At 38.4% G+C, this 21,191-nt stretch overlaps 1 protein-coding gene across 8 annotated transcripts in view; it reads left to right on the top strand.

The window, feature by feature from the left end:
• Positions 1-21,191, top strand: part of LOC132906171 (retinoic acid receptor RXR-alpha-B) — a 68,961-nt gene that overhangs the window by 40,682 nt on the left and 7,088 nt on the right. For 7 of the 8 annotated variants that reach the window (XM_060958088.1, XM_060958087.1, XM_060958083.1 and 4 more), the window contains 3 exons: positions 12,074-12,203; positions 12,744-12,905; positions 20,663-20,969. In XM_060958088.1, coding sequence (XP_060814071.1) covers positions 12,074-12,203; positions 12,744-12,905; positions 20,663-20,969 — 599 coding nt within the window. The remainder of the gene's footprint in view (positions 1-12,073; positions 12,204-12,743; positions 12,906-20,662; positions 20,970-21,191) is intronic. The other variant, XM_060958086.1, reaches the window with a different exon arrangement.

Below are 21,191 nucleotides of genomic sequence, written 5' to 3'. Positions count from 1 at the left end.
CGCGGCTCGTACGCCTTTTTTCCACGCGTACACTTCGATCCGTATTCAGTGTCGCTCTAGATGCATCGTACTTTGACTTTCATCGTCGACGAAACACACGTGCGAGATCGAAAATGTCCAGCAGAGACGTTTTACATCCATAAAAGAAAACGGGAACGCCACGCGTTTAAGAATCCGCCAGACGGTCTTGTAACGTGTTCTCAATGCATTGGGAAACTAATTTCCTTCGACCTTGCATCGATACGTTGCATCGAACTGGTGGAAACTTTCATTGTTCGACTTTATATATCGGGTGATATAATTTGGATAGTGGAATTATAAGTGTTAAGGTTATTCGGTGTATGTGGAATTAAAGAAACGCGTGGGTAAATTGTAAGGTATTGTAAGTATATATATTGTGAATATTAAAGTACAAAGTGTGGAATACAATGTAAGCTGGTCCAGATCCGCACACTAGCAATGTTACCCTGAGACTGAAAGAAGCCCGAAGCCAACGTCGCACGTGTACCGCTTATGGTCTGTCATCGACGCATTCTTTTGTCTATGCGCTATCGATGACCTTAGCGCTTGAGAAAACCGAAAACCAGATGTAGAGTTTTCTTAGAAGCGGCGATCACTTCAACAATAAGATTTTCGTCTGTCAGCCGAATCATCGATAACTGGGAAAATTGTGAATATAACAACCTGAAATATACAGAATTATAATTATCGCACAATTGTACCAGACACGATAGGAGAATTGTGCGGGTGTTGCGTAGAATCGCAGGCGACCTTGACAAGATAAAGCAAAAATCGCACGCTTATCGCGTTCATGCATTGTGAACCATTGAACGCGAACCTTGCACGTTGTACAATGGAATTTATACTGGCGCGTTTGTTCAGGTATTAAGGGTATTTCGAGCTGCGCGTTCGTCGTAAATCGTTGCTGTTTCGAAGGAAAATAAATTCGTTCCACGATTGATCATCCTGTGCTCGCGATTGATCTCTGGCTGTTGTTAAGGAAAAGCCTATTTCGCGAAGCCACGAATATTTTATTACCGAAGTCTATCGATTCCTGTACGATGTACAATTTTGTACGTAAAATTGAATTTGGGACAATGCTTTTTTATTCATTCCGTAATATATCTCTCTCGGTAGAATAACGTAACAGGATGTCTATAACGGCAAAAAAAAAAAAAAAAAAAAAAGAAATCACGCGCTTGAATTTATGCCTCTCTATTGGGTAGGAGATAAGCTGAATAAATAATAAAGTTCCACTTAAAAGACTAAAAGTAACCTGGAAATCTTTGGGAACAGAACATAATATACAGAAGCGAATTGGAAAAAAATATATCACGCTGTCTCTGGCGATTAAAACATTAATTCGTATCAAGATTTTTTAAATCTCGAAATTTACAATCTCTAATTATATTTGCCGAAAATTATAATTTACGATAATACGTTTATCGATATTATAATCATAATTATATAAATATTAATTAAACATTAAAACATTAATTCGTATCAAGATTTTTTAAATCTCGAAATTTACAATCTCCAATTATATTTGCCGAAAATTATAATTTACGATAATACGTTTATCGATATTATAATCATAATTATATAAATATTAATTAAACATTAAAACATTAATTCGTATCAAGATTTTTTAAATCTCGAAATTTACAATCTCCAATTATATTTGCCGAAAATTATAATTTACGATAATACGTTTATCGAAGAAAGTAATATTTTAGTCAATGAAAACCACAACCAGGATTTACATATAAAATTCTATAAATTTGGAGAAAAAGCGATCGTTAATGATTTAGGTTACTAGTTTAATGGTCTCCATAAATATATGAGTTTACAGGCAATAAATACGAGAAAATTCGCAAACTGTCGTCGCAAGTAGCTCGCACGCGCATCGCTACTCTTCTACAAAATAAATCAGCGGCGGTCGAGCCATTAATCCAGTGAGTTTTTTCACGGGTTCAAGGACTAACGTCACGGGCAGCGCCACTATTTTCGGTACGTTCGTGCACATGTAGGTTCGCGTGGGTTGCATGTGCAACGTCATAACGCTATCCTGGTGTGGGAGCGGCATCCGGTCGCAGCTGCGTGCAGGAAACTGTTAAAAACTCTCCCCCTCTCTCTCTTTCTCTTCTTTTCCGTGGCAGCATCGTCGAAAACCCGCGTCTTTTTTTATTTTATTTGCTCCGTTTCGTTTCGCGTGTCTCTGCCGCTTCAAAGCAGCGTCAACTTGCCTCGCATTCGGGTAAATCGATACGTTTTCCTTCGACGAGATCAACGTTTCCCGATCTATTTTCCATCTATGTTTTCACAGTTTCGCTCGCGATATAGAACAAGGAGGAAGAGCCGAGGTATATTTCGTTCGATACGTTTCTCCGGAGTAATTGGCCCAAGCAAAAATCGTAAAAATAAGAAAGTGAAAAACTGAGAAACGTGATCCATAGAAAGTCGAACGTAAGACTCGGGAAAAAGCAACGTTTCCCAAGTGAAAACTCGTGGATAAATTCCGCGATGCCTTGAAATTCCTAGGATACTTTCGCATTCTAAAGTGCAGATGCCAGAAATCCGATGATGGCATCTTTAAACGAGGATGAACTTGGAATGTGAAAGCTACAAAGTTGCCAATTTGAAAACATGACACAATATACGCGTAGCACACGCGACCGCCAATGTATATATTATATCTGACAGAAGAAAGAGGTGGATTTACACTGAATTTACGATCTCGGTGGTAGCTGGCGCGAGAGGAGCTGCAGCATCCTCGATGCGCCTAAGGCGTTTGCAGAAGAGGTCTGCAGCGCGGGAAACTGGTTTTCAGTTTCGGAAGAGCGTTCAAATTGTCAGACGGTGACGTCACCGTCATAAACGGTCGGCCCTCCTCATGGAATAATCACTGAAAAATGATTCTTTAGATACACCGATCGTTGGTCTTCGCCTATTCTACTCTCTGATCCATTTACGATCGATGTACGAACGATCGTGCTGTGCGTTTCTCGCGCAGTTTTTCAAACGCCTATTCTCAATACGAATTGGACGAGGTGGATGATACGAATAGGAAACTGGTCGGTGATTTGTTTGCTTCGTTTTGTCAATGTTTTACGAGGCTGCTTTATGAGAGGGCAATTTTAAAATTCGATACATCGTCGACCTATTCCATGTTAAAATTACTTTTCCATTTGATCTTGAAACGATATATCTGGTTTTGTAATTCTTTCAAACGCTTGTCGTTAAAAGGCCGTAGATTTATCGCAAAAGTTTTCCAAAGGATGATATTTTCGGATCTATTGGATTGTTCGACTGTTCTATTTTCATTTCTCAATGGATACTATTCCTGGATCATTGATATTCGTGCGAACATTATACAACTAAAGATATAGTTTCTTGCTCGCTGAAAGGTAACAAATCTGCGTAAAGTGTATCATTTTTAAGATTTGTTACGACGCGGGTCGTCGTAGACGTACCGATGACTCGTGTCCTCGATTTATTTTCTGTTATGAGCTTCATTTGGGAATTTATTATCCGGCTATTGTACTACTCTAGGTACAGAGTTGTCAGGATTTGTAAAAAATTGACTCAAATGTTTCTTCTAGTTTTCATGTAAATTCTGGTAATGTTCATCGAATCGGTTCGTTTCGAAACGACGTTAAATAAAAATTTGAACGTTAATGAATTACCGCTTGTTTTCAGGAATGTAATACGAACGAAACGAACGATGAATATTACGTTCGTATTGGTTTAGATTACTATTGATTTTTCGTTAATAAAATTAACAGACAAGCGACATGGACAATTTCCTGTAGAGCTGAGAAATTCATCGATAACACCTCTTTCGTTATTTTCGTTGGTAATCTACATTGAAACATAAAAACGTTTATAAAATATATAAATTAATTCAGTACCTTTCGACTAACTTACTTCTGATGACAATAATTTCAAATTCATAGTAATTAAACAAAAATTCCATCCACATCCTCCATATAATTTCAATCGATTAAATGATGGAAACAATTTTGTTCATCAAATTCATATTACGTGATTCGCGAATAAAATTTGTATCCTGTTAAAAAATGTATTAATTTACACGCCTGATATCCGTATTCCTTTAATTAACTTAAACGTGTTAAAGACGTTCGTATTTCGTTATTTGAAATCGACTAAAGTGTCGCGATACTTATCAGCAGTATGTAACGTGTGCCGCGTGCGCCAAGTTATTTGCTTAATTCAGCGCTTATACGTCCGTTTACATAGATCTAAAGTTAGCGACGACCAACGAACGCCGCTGCTTCGTGTTTTGCATTACTCATTTCAGGATGCCTCTCGAGCTCAATGCCGTGCGGATTAAAGAGACTCGCGGCGAGACCGACAGTCGCGTTGATACGCATATTTCACGTTTGTGAACGTTGATCGCCGCAAATGATAAACCAAAGTTCACCAAAACTCGTAAAATCCACTAACTTAGCTGTGGATCATTGCAATAAAAATGTTGCCTTTCTTACGTAGAATATGTGGCTCGGTCTTCTTAATGTGATATTTCGTATTTTTTAACCAAGTTTTTTTTAATTAAGTGACCTTTTTTAAAATTATAAAATTGAAGCAGTCTGTTTGATATGTATCATCTTTTTTTTTTTTTTTTTTTAGTAAAAATAGTTTCATATTTGCAAAAGGGGTGTCCCTTTAAAATTATACAATTAGAAAACGTTTCTCAATATTACTGAAAAATTTTGACGCGAAAGAAATTACGTTTTAACGGTTCGCCCTAGGTTTTAAAAAATGACGTCATATCGTATTAATAAAATCGTAATTTTCGAACATTTTGGGACATAATCGGTCACGATGACCAATGCAGCTACGAATGGAATAGATAGGATTTTAAGGCGTCTATGTTTTCTATTCCCTCGCCGTTTTTTATCAGAATTTATCTGCCCTCGTGTACGCCATTACATTGGTGTTATCTTTAGCGCTAGATTACACGGGACGCGTTTAAATATACATATACATCTAAACGACACAGTGCACCGAAAATAGTAACAAAATGCAGCTCGAAGCAAAATGAAGAGCTCGGTGACATTGATAAGATATCGAAATATCATGATGTTATGCTGACTTTTTGTTCCTAAATGCAACGATTGTTCGACGAGAGACTATTTCTGTTCTAACACACGTGTTAATAAACTTACAGTTATCATAAAAATACGGATTAAATATTATTCTTCCTTTTTTTATATTTCTATTTATGACATGAGATCAAATAATGAATTAAATCGTCCAACGCATACAACAGGTAATAACAGTCGAGGAATACGATGGATATGAGTAAAGAAAGCGTTTAACCTTATTACGTGTAATAAATGAGATTTCCACCTTACTAATCGACAAACTTTGCCGTTAAAATTCGCTCAAGCCTCTCAATTACGAAATAAAAATGTAAAAATTAAAAAAAAAAAAAAAAAAAGAATCAAATACGTTGAAAATTTCGAGTGGTTCTAATTCGATAGAGACTGGATATGAATAAACAATTACATAATTGGAGGCTAAAAGGAGCGTATCGATTCGGTTTAATTAATGGCTGATCGTTCGGTTCGAATTTCACGAAGTAATTAAATGTTCTGAAGAAGTTTAGAGTTCGTTTAAAGTTCAGCTCCAATTACACTCTTATAAATAATATCGTTATGTATATTGTTCTGTGAGGTTGATTCTGTTCGTTAAAAGAACTTACGTAATTAGTTGTCTCTTGGAACATTTGTTCTGTTTTCTGGTTCGAAGCGCTGCTACGGTTGTTAGATAAGTTCTCTAAAGCTTTCGCTGGCGAAATAATGTCCCGAGTAAATTAAGGAAGAAAATGGATCGACTTAAACGGTCCCGCTCTCTGGGAATTGAAAAGGAAGGAATTTGCGCTTTTAATATCCATCCGGTAATGGACGTGTTTAAACGAAATCGCTGATTTCTCGTTAATACGTCACGAGCTTCGTCAGATCAGGCAAAGCTCATTTTCTCCACTCGACAAAATCGTACGATCGTAGATAGCTGTGTGACGGTCGATAAATAATAATTTGTCACTCCTTCGGAATAGCTACAGTGAAACGATTAATCGCAATTAATTAAGAAATCACGTGTTTTGAAATATAATTTCACTCGTGAGGTGAATCGTAAAATTATTTAAAGGAAAGCAGAAGAGGGGGATCGTAACAAAGCGTAGCACAATAAACTCGATCGTTTCGCGTAAAGTCAGTTACAGAATCTGTTTCTCCGAAACTGAAACGCGAAAAACAGTAAAACAATCGTATTTTGTAGGTTACTATACTGCGTTATGGTTAAACGTGGCAGGCTTTTCTTCGAGTTTCCATCCCACTGGAACGTGGAATGCAACGAAACGGTGCAGTGAAACGGTTTATTGCTGTTTTCAAGGCTTCCGACGCTTCTTGGAACATAAATATTCATCTTCCTCTATGGACCGAGGATAGTTTCGCAATATCTCATCACGTTGAAACGTTAATAATTATTGTTCCGTGGACATATAACAGGATTCAACTCTAGATTATACCGAAGATTAATCGTTTCTCTCTTCTTCCATTGTTCTTTCATGTATCACTAATTCTTTGATGTTCGTTACAAGTTTTTAATTATTTTCCATACCATTTTTCCTAGTATTTTTATTCAATTTAACAGGTTATTTTCCTTTTATTTATTTTTTATCGCAGAAACGATTCGTGTTTTTAGCAAGAATTTTCCTCAGTCATTCGTTATCGATAGGAGAATGGTTGCGACACACGACGTCGTCTATTATGCCTCTTTTTTAATAACGGTTCCCTTTTGTCACGCCTCGTCAGGCTCGCGTTCCTCTTATCTCCGTTATATCCGTGCTATTACCTCCCTCGGTTCGTCCATTCTTCCCTTGTCTGGGCTTTCGTTGACGAAAAATTCGTCAAAAGACCCCCCGTACGTCACAGATGTCACCCTAATACCTTGGGCCTCCTCTTCTCAACGTGCCAAAATCATAAATCATGAAACCATCAAAGTTACCAAGAGGTAACTATTTCGTTTCAAATCGATTGCAAGTTCCATCGTATCGATGGTCCATCTTCCTTCAAATTTTCATCCATCACGTGGAATTACGAACCGCGACGCTTTCATCCCACTCGAACGTGTTGCCCGCTCACAGAGGGGCACGCGATTACATTTCGGTGGATGATAGTGCGGAACAAGAGAAGCCTGGACACATTTAGTCGTCAGGGTAGAGAACATGATCGATGCTCGACGGCCACGCGAGGAACATGACCATTCTCAAATTCGCGTTTTGCTTATACCGCCCTTGAAAATCAGGTTGTTCGAAAAGCCATGCTCGATTCGGTCGGTCGATGCGCCTTTAAAGGGGAATATATGTCTTAAATATTCAAAAGCCAACGCACTTGACTCATTGTTGGCGTAGGTCGGTCTGCTTTCCCTCTCTTTCGACCTGTTTCCGACGTCTTGCGTTTTGCCTCCCCTTTCTTCCCGTTTCGCCGGCTTCCTCTTCCCATGTCACTTTGCTGTAATTTATTCTTTTCCTTTCGCTCGTTGCCGATGAAAAATACACACGACTCGTTGCGAAAGTACTCGGTTATCCCTTTTCATTCAGCTCTTTTTTCTTATTCTTTTGCTTGGGTCGTGTGAACGTCTAATACGAATATTATAACAAACAGGGTGTCTAGAATATCTTGTATATTTGTAACTTTCAAATTTTCCACAAACGCGTAACATCCACTGTCTAGTTTAAAAGGGCAGTTGCGTTTCCACAACGTCGAACCTAATCTTAAGATATACATACGTAGAAATCACAAATTTTCCCAATGCAACCACGATAGACGAATCTCATAGGCTTTCGCTTAGAAATCTCAAACAGCGTGGAGCATGGAGCACCGTTAACTGTACCAGTGCAAAGCATTATATCATTCTATTGAATTACGTACGATCCATTTTCTTCCATTGCGATAATTCAATAAAATAATATCAAACGAAAAATGTCGTGCATATATTATTTTCTTATAAAACGAATGAAACTTTCGAGAGAACCTAATGTTACGTACGACGTTAAGTACGATTGCTAATGAAGTTTCAAAATGTTTCCTGTAAAGTGCATAATGTATTCGTAAAACTACAATCGTTGGCATTTTTGTGCATTTCGGTACAGCCATATGCAAGACGTTTTCGAGCGTTGCACCGGGTGTGTTTGCGCCTGGTCAAGGTGCCCGACACTGCCCCGGTATAATATACCGTCACCGGACTTGGCCTTGCAGCCACTCTCGCGCGTCCTCGTCTCCCACCCTCTTTGCTACGCTTAAAGCCGTGTTCACAGCTCTCGTAACCTGAACGTTTCCTCGAACGTTGTTTCAAGTTGCTATAGATGCGGCTATAGACCTTTGACCCTCCTGTCTCACTGCCTCTTTCTTCCACGAGAACCGTTTATATCTACATTTTTAATATTCTTGTTATTATATCTTATCATATTATTATTACTATTATTATTTTATATTTTTAGTATTAATTAAAATTTCTTTCCAATAAACGACGTACCATGTTACGACCCAGCGTTAAACGCTTGGAAACTCAATACGATTTTTTAAATGAAAGCGAATCTTGCGTATAGTTTCCTGTAGTTACCTTGCATTTTTTAAAATTATGTATTTAGGCCATTTTTGTTATTGGATCTGTCGATTAGTATTCCCTGCTACTATCGTCTCTCAGAAAAAAAAAGAATTTTATCGGGACGCTGTGGTTACAACATTCCCCGAAATTTGAAAGCGAATTTTGCGTATAGTTTCCTGTAGTTACCTTGCATTTTTTTAAATTATGTATTTGGGCCATTTTTGTTATTGGATCTGTCGATTAGTATTCCCTGCTACTATCGTCTCTCTGAAAAAAAAAAGAATTTTATCGGGGCGCTGTGGTTACAACATTTCCCGAAATTTGAAAGCGAATTTTGCGTATGGTTTCCTATAGTTACCTTGCATTTTTTAAAATTATGGATTTAGGCCATTTTTGTTATTGGATCTGCCGATTAGTATTCCCTGCTACTATCGTCTCTCTGAAAAAAAAAAAGAATTTTATCGGGCCGCTGTGGTTACAACATTCCCCGAAATTTGAAAGCGAATTTTGCGTATAGTTTCCTGTAGTTACCTTGCATTTTCTTAAATTATGTATTTGGATCATTTTTGTTATTGGATCTGTCGATTAGTATTCTCTCCTACTATCGTCTCTCTGAAAAAAAAAAAAGAATTTTACGGGGCGCTGTGGTTACAACATTTCCCGAAATTTGAAAGCGAATTTTACGTATGGTTTCCTATAGTTACCTTGCATTTTCTTAAATTATGTATTTAGACCATTTTTGTTATTGGATCTGTCGATTAGTATTCTCTCCTACTATCGTCTCTCTGAAAAAAGAAGAATTTTATCGGGGCGTTGTGGTTACAACATCCCCCGAAATTTGAAAGCGTCGTTTTTCACCAGTTTGGTCTTCACTAACCTTGCAACAGGTAATTTCCACGGAACCTCTTGCGTCACCATCGAGCACACAAGTCGCCCTTGACACACTAGCCCGAAAAGGGTCAGATTACCCGAATCTTCTTGAAAATCGATCTAATAATCGATGAGCGGAACACCCTGCAACACACCTATAGAAGCGTAAAAATCTGCGACGATCTGCGTTTGAGCATTCAAACGTCTTGTTCAACGTCTTTCTCGAATCACTTGGAATTATAACGTTGGAACTATTAAATCTGAAGATTAATCCATCCGCTTTATATCGAATCGATCAGAAAATTATTTTAAATTTAAACAACTCCCCATTTAAAAAATTGCAAAAGGATAATGTAAACTGTTAGTTGAAGAAAATATAAATGAAGCGTTGCGTAATGCAAGTTTTAGCTTGTTAACAGAAATTTGTTTCACGAATTAGATTGGTGCAAGAAATAATTCGCCATCGTTCGAACAAGATATAACTGAGTCAAAAGTAACATTTATAAACAAACAATAAATCTGTCTAAAAGAAATAATTAATTTCTACACCCACTAGCGTAAAGAGGAGACACATTCGTTAAACGCAGACACGAAAAGTGCTTTCGTTTCGCCGTCTGTCGGCGACCTTCGCTCCGTTTTGCACGCACGTCGATTGCGTAATTAAAGCAAACGGCGTAACGGCGCCTAATAAACGACCGTGATTAGCAACGCGCAATCGACGACCCTAACACTCGAAATAGAAGTCACCGATGAGAGTTGCGACCTCGTTGTAATTATATATTCCGCGGAAACGCGCGGCTGACGAACAGCCGATATCGGACAGTGGCGTGTCGTTTAACCTTTTAATTATTACTAGCCTCGAATGCCAACGATTAACCCACTGAATCGCGTTTTGTCTTGAATTCTAACTGTTTTTTCTTGAATTATTTCGTTACGTCGTTGGATGTAGAGGTTTTCGAAACATAGTTCGTTGATCATTTTAACCTTGAAGCTATATGGTTGGCTTTGAGCGTGAAGGATTTTGTCTGTTTAAGCATAAATGAAAATAAAAGAGATTTAAGAGAAGGGGTTTCTCTTGCGTAAAGTACAACAAAAACAAAAAAAAGAGAAAAGAAAAATAAAATAATGGAACGAACGTGCTATAAAATAAAAGAACAAAAGGAAAAATAAAACAGAGAGGAAGGAATTATGACGTCGAATTTACAATTATTGGTGCACTTGCTAGCATCCTTAGGGGTTCGGAGATCTCCCTGTCTCTCCCTGTCTCTCCCTGTCTCTCCCTGTCTCTCCCTAACTCGCCCTGGCTCTCCGTCGTTTTACACAGTTGCACTTGCCTCTCCGCTCTCCTCTTTGTCATTTTCAACGATTACATCCCTCTCCCCTTGGTTAAATAACAGCAGACGGCCACGATGTTCGTCCAAACCCTGTTAAAACGTCGTTTATCTTCCGATACTCCGTACGCCACGACAGAAAATCCACGACGTGTAGGTATATGCGAGTGTCTGTTCGACTTGTGCATGGTTCATCGTAAATCGCGCTCGAAATAGAGCGTGGAAAAAAAGCATCGAGACAGTTACGGTAGAGAACGGAGCACGATGATGGAACCAGGCGAATTACGAGGGACGATATGGTGAAACAAGCAATTTGTACCGCGACTTACTCGACGTTGCTTCTTCTATCGAGACATAAAGCTGCGATGCGATGTTTTGCAATCGCAAGTCGGAATCCATTTTATCCATTTTCTCGCCTCGTTAGAACTGTTACGTTTTTGTCACCGAATGAAGCAAAGCTTTCGCGAAAATTTATGCTGCACGTTGAGTACATTTGCGAGTAAAGTTACTCGACCTATTATAAGATGGATTTTAAGGTAGTTTCACGTACACGAGGTCGCCAAATTATTTCAACACTTGCGAGAATTTATTCCGAATATACTGTGTTTTATGCAAAACATTTTGTATCATGCACGATACGATGTAAAGAGAAATACATTTCACATGTAATATACTTAATAGCGTTACATTTGTATATTACGTTATACGCGTACGTATATAGAAATTGCAACGATGACGCTGATTAATAACTCGTATCGGTTCTTCCTGTAGCTGTAAATCACGACTCCGAGTCTCGTGGCGGTAGTTAACGTGGCTGCGTCTTGGACAAGACGAGTCGTCCTCGATGGGTCGGCAAATGGGAATCTCGGTCAGTCGAGGTTGAAAGTAAAAGGACGCTGTCTCGTGAATATTAATGGAGTAAAAGTGTAATTCTGTGACGCGATAGAAAGTAACGTTATTTGGGACACGTACGTTACGAGCAACGTTTACAAAGATTAAAAATTAGTCATTGGCTAAGGAATTATCCGAACACCGTTCGATAGATTTGATTTAAAACAAGTTATACTTACTAAATCCACGTTTAATATAATATAATTTAACGAACCTAATGCAAACAGTATTTTGCTATTCTTAAACGATTTTCTTAAAAACAAAAACCAATCCTGTGGTTTTACAAAAAAAGAGGAAAAAAGAAAAGAAACATATTCCTTTAATGACGTAAAATTTGTTTGTTCCAGGGTTGAGTCTGGACAACAGCAACATGTCCATGTCCTCGGTGGGTCCACAAAGTCCACTGGACATGAAACCTGACACAGCGAGCCTCATCAATCCAGGGAACTTCAGTCCTTCCGGTCCCAATAGCCCTGGGTAAGTGGCACTACCATTTTCTCGATAATTTTTAACGATTTAACGATTATCATTGTATCGATGGCACGGAGGTACAATTGAATTCGGTTCGACAAATATCGAAAAAAACGGCATTCTGGCGAAGATATCGTAAATAGAGAGTTTATCGCGAACGTAGTCGCGCCCTTATAGAAATCGAGCAACATACTATTCCTCTTCTTATTTTCCTTTTACCATTTTATTGCCACGTAACACATAGACAGCGTCGTTGGGATATTTAAAGCTAAGAACCTTTGCTTATGGAAGCTGTAAAACGAAATCTTCCGAATGTTTTTGTAGTAATAAAAGTTATCTTAATTTGATAACGATAACATATATACACGGTAATTTAAAAAGTTGTTCCAAATTTCACTAACGGCCCATTATTAGTAGAAAATACGTTGCAAAATCCACTCCGTATACGGAGGTGATTATTTAAAAAAAAGTTTTACAGTATTTTGCTCGATCCGGGTCAGTAGTTTCGTAGCTGGAGTTTTTGTTACTCTCTTCTTTGCATGTAAGATCCTTCACCGCTGGTTGTCACAGCAACCTTCTGAGTACGTCGCCGAGTGGACAGAACAAAGCAGCCGCACCCTATCCGCCGAACCACCCTCTTTCCGGAAGCAAGCATCTCTGCTCGATCTGCGGTGACCGTGCCAGTGGCAAGCATTATGGTGTCTATAGGTAAGTCAGACATTAACATTTACAAGTTCACGAACGAGCTTAATAAACTAACGACGATCGTATGCGAAGCAAATTTGCAAACTTTCTGAATTAATTTCCTTGCGAGTGCGTTGATCGAGCTATTAAATTTCAAGACTGTGCGAAATAAGAATTTTCGAGAAAATACCTTACTTTTCTATTATTTTTACGAATTTACTGTACAAGCTTAGGGCATAAAAGATACAACTTAGAAAAAACGAAGCTGGCACCCCGCTGGGGGTAGCCACCCACATGCTATATTTATTTTTATTTTATTTTTTTTTCACCAATAAAATACAACACTTTACCAAATGTCCTTCAGGACAAATTGTAAAAAAAAACTAAAATAAAAAAAGAAAAAGCTTAGGGATTCTCGTAGGATTCCTTGTTTTATGGGACCAATTTGTCAGGGTTTTCAGCAATGAATACAAATCGGTCTCATTCCGGATATCGGACGATTTTTTCATCAGTCGTGACGGTCGCTTCAAGATCGATGAATTCACTTTGATAACCTTGACCTCTGGATAGTCAGGGGGAGGGGGGTGGCTTCCGAACGTATTAATAAATTTCGTTGATTTACCTATAACGTAGTGGTCACGATAACGTCGTCTTGGATGCAACGATAAATGCTTGTTTTTTTTAATTATCGTCACCTTCGACCTTCCACTGTCTTCGTTCTGTATGTATCTCTTCTCGTTTGTTGTCAGACTTACAACCGGGACCGTTTATCGAATCGCACTGAATGTCATTACAAAGAGATCATTCTTACCGCGGTGATACTCGTAACGACAACAAGGTGTTTACGCCAATAACGCGGTACAATCAGATGCAAAGAGTTACGACATTTTTCCAACGTTGATTATTGAGAAAATGCAGACTGAACGGCTATCGAATGATAAGAAAGGAGAAAAATGAAAAATATTTGTTTCATTTTAGCTTTGGAATCGAATCGACGAATGTAACTTGCAGATAAAAAACCGTTAAAAGAATTAAGAAAGAAGAGGTTGAGACATAGGATGGATTTATCCGAAGACTGAAATAGAAAGTAGAATAGTCCACGTCCCATATTAAACCGATCGATACCAGGTGACTTAGGAATAATTCATCTCTTATAAAATTATGTAACACCTGGATACTAAAATATCCCATGAATGGTGACGTATTTTTTAATAATCCTGTATATAGAATATGATAAATAAATCGCTCGTAAATCACCCTTTTTTACGAAAAACCACTTGTCTCGAAACGAAGAACACGAGACCGTGATGGATGGATAATAAACCAGCAATTTTTTTTAATGACAGGTTGCATATATACTTTTATCGACACCTTATTCTCGAGTCAAAGGAAGTAAAATTTATTAAAAACTTAATAAATTTCTTTTACTTTAAAATTTTCACAAAGTGACGTACGATGGAAACAAAATTTCTGAGAATTTATGATGCAAAAAAGATTCGTCGTGGCTTTACGAGTTCTAGAAGCTAAAAAGTACGATAAAAAATAATACAGAGGACGTACAATCTTTTTATATCTACTGTAAGAAGAGATGGATGAGGGTTAAATTAATAACATTAATAACGACATCAAGAGACGGATATAAATATCCATTTAGTGAAATATATCATCTTGCACAAACGAGCGTACGCTGTGAAATGTACAGGCATCTTCATTCGCGCGCCAGATATCGAAGAAACAATTCCTTCGACACACCTTCGACTAGTTTCTTGAGTAGGCCACCTTCTTTCTTCATTCTCGTCCCTACTCGTTAAGGCGTGTAGAATTCACACGAAATTAGGAAGTTGATAAAAGCTTTAATTGGATAAGTTTGTAGCGCTAGAAACGGGATTAGACGCTTTTGTTTCGAGACACCTACCGAAGATAAGAATATTATCTGTATACATGGCAAACATCGGTAATCTGTTGGTCAGAGAACAACCTTCATGAAGATTTGTAGTTTAGACGAAGTACTTTTTTATTTATTTATTCATTTTTTTTCTTTTTTAATTCTTTTAACCTTGATGCAAGTCTTACTGCTTCGACTTCAAGTCCAATATCATTCCGTCAAGGTTTGCAAAGAATCAATGTAAATAAGAGAAATATTGTAACGCACAGGAAATTCGTACGTTCCTAACGGATGAATCTGTCGGACGAAGAAGTTGATGATGACTCTCTTCCGTAACGCGACGAAAAATTAAACTTTAACGTCGAGGACTTCTCGTCAACGCGTTTATCGTTTTCTTTTTGAAAAACGATGTTAAGAACAAGTATATTTATAGATGCACACACCGTGGAAATTTTGTAATACTCGACGAAAACTCGAGTTAATAAAGTTCTTCGTTTCTCTCTTTTTTCATTTAATTGGATGGAACGTGTCTGTATGCAAGAAGAAACGATCGAGCGTTGGCTATCGAGTTTCTGAACCATTTCTACCACGTATCGCTCGCTATCTCGCTTTTAATTGATTAAGAACCAACCGATGTTCCACGTAATAAACGTCATCGACCGATTAAGCGTCGTGCGTTGCACGTGAGTCGCTCGAAAAACTCGAGATCATCGATGTGTCGTAAACGCACGATAAAACGATCTTGAAAGCTACAAGCTACTGGTATTTCGCTTCCTTTATTTCTTCTGTCTTTTTTTTTTCTTTTTCGTACGACGTTCGTTTGAAATTAAAATAAAGTAAAAGATTCCAAATTTCAAAGTCTCGATTTCTTTTATGTAAACCGAAACCTCCAATTTTCTGTATTTAAATCCGAAATCCTAATTTTCCTCGCTCCGGTTAAACATTCCAAATTTCTTTATTTAAACTCAAACTCGCCCATTTAAATTACCAATTCTTTGGAACTCTTCTCGAAATTCCAATCGTTTTCAAGTCGTACACAGAGCGTATCAACGTGCTCCACTCTGATCGTCATCCGCCTCCCCACTTTGGGTATTGCGCGTGTGTGATCAGTGACTACGGCCGATGATGATGGTTCGCGTTGCATCAGAGTCTCGACAACCTTGGACTTGCTCGCGTGGTTAGGACGACTAGCCAGCCGTAGTTCCTACGGGGCAAGGGAGGACGACGAGCCTTGTCTTCTGCTGTTCGTGCAGCCACTTTGCTCCAGTGGCAGCTAATTAAGCAATCACGGCCATTATCAGGGCCCGTGTCAGATATATCGCCGGTCCGTAAGAAACAACAATCCTTTCTTCCTTCGTTTCTTCCTGCACTTCGTTGATCAATTGGCTGACTGGTACTTTCTATGCACTTTATCACTTCCTCCCAGCGATGGATTTTTAATTTTTTTATTTAACGTAGTCAAAGCGTGCTACAGTTTTTTTTATCCGTCTTCGATTACCTTCTGCCGAGGAATGTTTCTGTTAACGCTTTTCAATTTTTAATACAACGGTACTAGCAAATGGAAGAATAAATTGGGCTAACGATATCGATAGGTGGAAAACAAGGCGCGTTAAAAAGGAAAGAAGATTGAAAAATCGAGAACAATGGATCAATAAATGCTAAAATTGTAACGAAGATAAGGAATATTGTAAAGCTAAAGAGAGATTATTTTTATACAAGTCTCTCAAAATTAATCAAATCTTACCGATTCTGCCAATTAGCCATGAATTACGGCAAGAAACTCGATAGACGCAATTTGTTTTTTCTTAATCTCTAGAAATCTCCTTTTTCCCTTGTGCATTAGATGCACAGCTGCGTTTTACAGCATAAGTCCAAGACTGGTCGCAAAGTAGTTCAATAATTAATAAAGCGATTAGGCTGATAAAACGTGATCGAGACTGTATAATTAAACGAGAAATTATACTCGACGGAATTAATGGTATACCGAGCTCGTGGAAACGAGTTCTCCACACTTTGACCATCGAGCTTGTGTACAGACAGAACCATTTCTCCTGTGTCATTAGTACCAGTATAGCAAAGTTTAATTTAATTTCCTTGAGATATTTAGTTTTGAAACTTAAAAATTATCTAAATAGATTGAAATAAACCATGTAATGTTTTGACAAAGTGAACTGAATCTCGTAAAGAGACCTAAATCCTTCTTAATCGATGACTATTACGTACGATAGCTGTCGAAGCTTTCTTTATTTTCACAGCGCGAATTAAGTAGGTCTTCAAGGAGATTACGCGAGATTACGAGTTACTTTACTCGTAGAAAAACATTAAACGATAGTACATCAAAGAAAATCGTGTGGCGCTATTCAATATCGATGTTATTCATAGGCAAATGCCGGAGGCCTTTGCACGTTTCCTATGGCGGAACTTCGCTCCATGGATCGAGCTTCTCCACGCGTGTCCCGCGTCAGACTTATTTGTCTTTCGTGTAAACTCAACGAGATCAAACGACTTTCACGGTGGTCCAGAAATTTTCTTGCGTGTCTTTCGCACATTTCATTTTCTATGTACCTACAGCGTTTACGATTAGAAAGAAGTCTAAATAAGATAAAAATGTAGAATATGAAGTGATAAAAATTCGAACGATGTAAATTGATTTATACGGTATTTTTTTTTATTATTATTATTAATTTCTTATTACTTTTCAGAAGTATGTGTCGTTTGTAATTACTCCAAAATCTTTCTGAATTTTTTTAAACGGTTCAACGTGTTTTATCAGCCATTGAAACTTACCGCTCGTTCAGATTCATTGCTAACGAATAAGCGTTGTTTCGCCCTCGTGACAGTGAAAACGGATGGACAGAAAGCAGAAAATTGTTCCATTGGTCGCTGCCGCGTTGCTTTTAGCGGATTTCATAGCCGAAAACACGAATAAATCCTCGATAAGTCGCGTATTGTCGTGCTATTCCTAGCGAAGGTCGCGAGAGCGTTTTGACATTCGTCGAGATCCATAGGATTACTATTCCGTATTGTTCTTCTTTAGCGTTGATCGAATTTACGAACCGAAGAAAGCAAAAGCGTTCGATAAGAATCGCATGATCCGAACGAACGAAACATTTTATGATCGGATATTTTCTTCTATTTTACCTTCTTCTTTCCATTTTATTGTCACTCCAAATCTCTTCCCTTTTCGTTTACTGACATTAGGATTCAAATTGGTTTCAAACCTGACCAATATCGCGACACTGCGGTGCCTGGTTCCAATGTTACTGAAATTGCAAAATGTTTTCTACAACAAATACAACGTGCACGTACAATTTTTCTACGGTGCAGAGTGGCTAGAAAAAAAGTATGCGCGAATATATTAAATCTCATATCATGTACCTTCGCATACAAATACGAAAATGTAATGTGTACTATGAAGATGAAACGTACGTAGACGTTAATTAAAAAAGACCTTAATTCATGTCGGTTTGTCGCGAGCTTCTAATATGTCTGTCTTCCTCGAAGCTAACGAGGATGATAAATTTTGATGATAAACTCGTGGAACGTATTTTCGAGGACCGTCTAAATTTTTAGTATTGCAAACAACCTTTCCACTTTCCGTTGTCGTTAAGATCTCGATGATGGCCAACCATAGCCGAGACTCGTTTTTAAAATTGGAACCTCTCCAGTAACAGTGGCGACATTCCGCGAGTAAGAATTTATTTTTGCTCCAGCCGGCCACAAAACATCGCGCGTATTTTCGACACGGTTTAGCGTGCCTTTCTCTTGTTTTCACTTTTAATAGCGACGACAAGTGGATGCACCTCTTTCCTTCGTGTCTTCGGATCGTTAATTTCGTTTGAAATCTCGTGGCAATTAAAGCTACCATTACGCAAGATTTTTAAATTACGAATTTCTTTGTCACAAAATGAAACGCCGAATTTCAAAGAGATATTTATTTTTCTCTAACTTTTTCTATAAGATACAAAAAGCTAAATTAATTGTAAGAAGATTTCTATCGGCTAAGGTATCGGACGTGTGTTTCGAACGTGGCACGACTCGAACAAGCTTTTTAAATAAAAAGATATTTATTAAATACACGATATTGGCAAATAAAAAAAGGGAAGAAATAGGAACAATGGTGATCCTTCGAATTATCCATTCTCAGCCCTCGAAATTCCCCTCTGACCGTTTCGATGTTCTTCCAATTAAAGTTTCTTAAAATTCAAATTCGTTGACCAAATTCCTAGATCTTAGAAGTCTTAGTTAACTCGCAAGCAAATTATCGCAAACATTCCATCGATTACATCAAACACGTTGCAGAGGTATAAAATTATCTAGGAAACGACATAAATTGCGTTTTCCCGCGTTGCATCTTCCCAAGTGCACTGTTAGAAAATACTTTCGAATAAATTTCGACACGATCAAGAGGAATTCACGGTTTCGGTGTGTGAATCAGCCCAAAACCCAGACAACACCGACTCGCGTGTCGTAAAAAGAGTTGGAATTCGTTGGCGCGTCTTCTTATCCGGCTCCTTCGCTCTGCTTCGCTCGACTGATCCAAGGATTCTTTGAATAAAGTATCCCGGGTTTACGATTTCTTTCGCGTAATCCGCTGTCTCGCAGAGAACATCGTCGCCACCAGACAATCGAAAGTTGCAACCTGTACGAATAAGTTACCTCGACGAAAGTAATGTTACCGGGTGTTTGGACTTTGAGGATTTACAACGTGATCATTACGATCCAATAATTTTCCACGGTATTTTAATGAAACGATACGTCTCCTGGGAGCAAGTGAGTCGATCGTCGCAGTTCGTATAACAAAGGAAATTTAAAAAAGTCACGCGGATCTTTATACTGTACATTTTACGTAATAACAGATTGGGAAGACGAATAGGATGCGTTATTCGAAATTTATTAAGGAACACGGAACGGAAAAATGTCTTTCCTTCGCAAACGTGTCTTTCACAACAATGCACCTTCGTACAAACGTGAAAGCAAGTGTGTGAAATGTCGCTGTGTTTATTTCGACAGAACGAAACGGATCGTACGTAATTCGACAAAATAATATGAAACAAAAACGTTGTGCGTCTATTATTTCTTCGTAAAACGAAAGAAACTTTTCGGACAACCTAATAAGATTCTTTCTTTCTTTTCTTTCGTTGCTGCGAGGGTTGCAAGGGTTTCTCCCGTATCTCCTAGGAACCGAATCACAATGAAATAAAATAAGACGCACGTGTATCCTCTTCAGCAGACAGAAATCGTAAAGCGAAATCACAATTTTTTACGAACATAATCGATTACGATACAAGATACGCTCGAACCACGTACGTTGCAGCATCTGTTCGTTGTAACGTACATCGACGCGTACGTATTTAGAAGTGACACGTCCCAAGCCCACGGTTAATAGCAAAGTTATCACCGCTACGACCATTTAAACGCTGGAGAGATGTAATACAAGCTAAAAAATAAATGGTAAAAACAATATGAAATTCGCTTATTCAGCGATCATAAAACGACGAGGCAATCGTGTTTGCCAGCCTTCTTCGGTCTCCGTTATCTATGCATAAACAAATCTCGCCCCTTGACTATGACATCCGGTACTCGTTCATCTTGGATCACGTTAGTTTATAGCGCTGTTCGCCAGTTCTTACGCTGCTTAGCTATCTTCTACGCGGTAGATATCGCTAAACGAGAGTGCAAGCAAGCGAGCTTGAAACAGGTTCGCATCGTCCATTAACGTTTGCTGTTTACCGTCGTAACGAAAGCGAATTAAAAAAATCGGCAGAGCGTCCGATAGTTCTTCCTGTTCGTTGTAACATCTTGGTACGTTGTTACAGCGGTTTGATGTTAGTTAGAAAAATCGTTCGTTGCAGTACGTCTTACTGTAGTAACGTTTCTCTTCTTTCGTTCGCAGCTGCGAGGGTTGCAAGGGCTTCTTCAAGAGGACCGTACGCAAGGACCTGTCGTACGCGTGTCGCGAGGAAAAGTCCTGCATCATCGACAAACGACAGAGAAATCGATGTCAGTATTGTAGATACCAGAAATGCTTGGCGATGGGCATGAAAAGAGAGGCAGTACAGGAAGAGCGTCAACGTACCAAGGAAAGGGATCAGAGCGAGGTGGAGAGCACCAGTAGCCTGCACTCGGACATGCCGATCGAGCGTATTCTGGAAGCCGAGAAACGAGTCGAGTGCAAAATGGAACAGCAAGGAAATTACGAGGTAAATATTAACGAGGAAGGACGCAGAGAAAAAGCGAAAATAGTAAGAGTAGAATTGGAACAGTTCACCACGTCGATTGTCCGGTTGAGAAATTTTATTTTTCGTTTAAACACACTCGACTTTCGATATATACGACTCGTCCTATTTTTCTATCTTTTTTCTTTCTTTATCTTCTTTTTTTTTTTTTTTAATTAAGAAGTTCTCAACTAGTAGTTAGATAAA

The sequence above is a fragment of the Bombus pascuorum genome, chromosome 4 (assembly GCF_905332965.1).
Source record: "Bombus pascuorum chromosome 4, iyBomPasc1.1, whole genome shotgun sequence".
In the NCBI taxonomy this organism is placed as follows: domain Eukaryota; kingdom Metazoa; phylum Arthropoda; class Insecta; order Hymenoptera; family Apidae; genus Bombus; species Bombus pascuorum.
The sequence above is the reverse complement of the archived record's forward strand: the minus strand, read 5'-3'. Positions and strand labels throughout refer to the sequence as shown.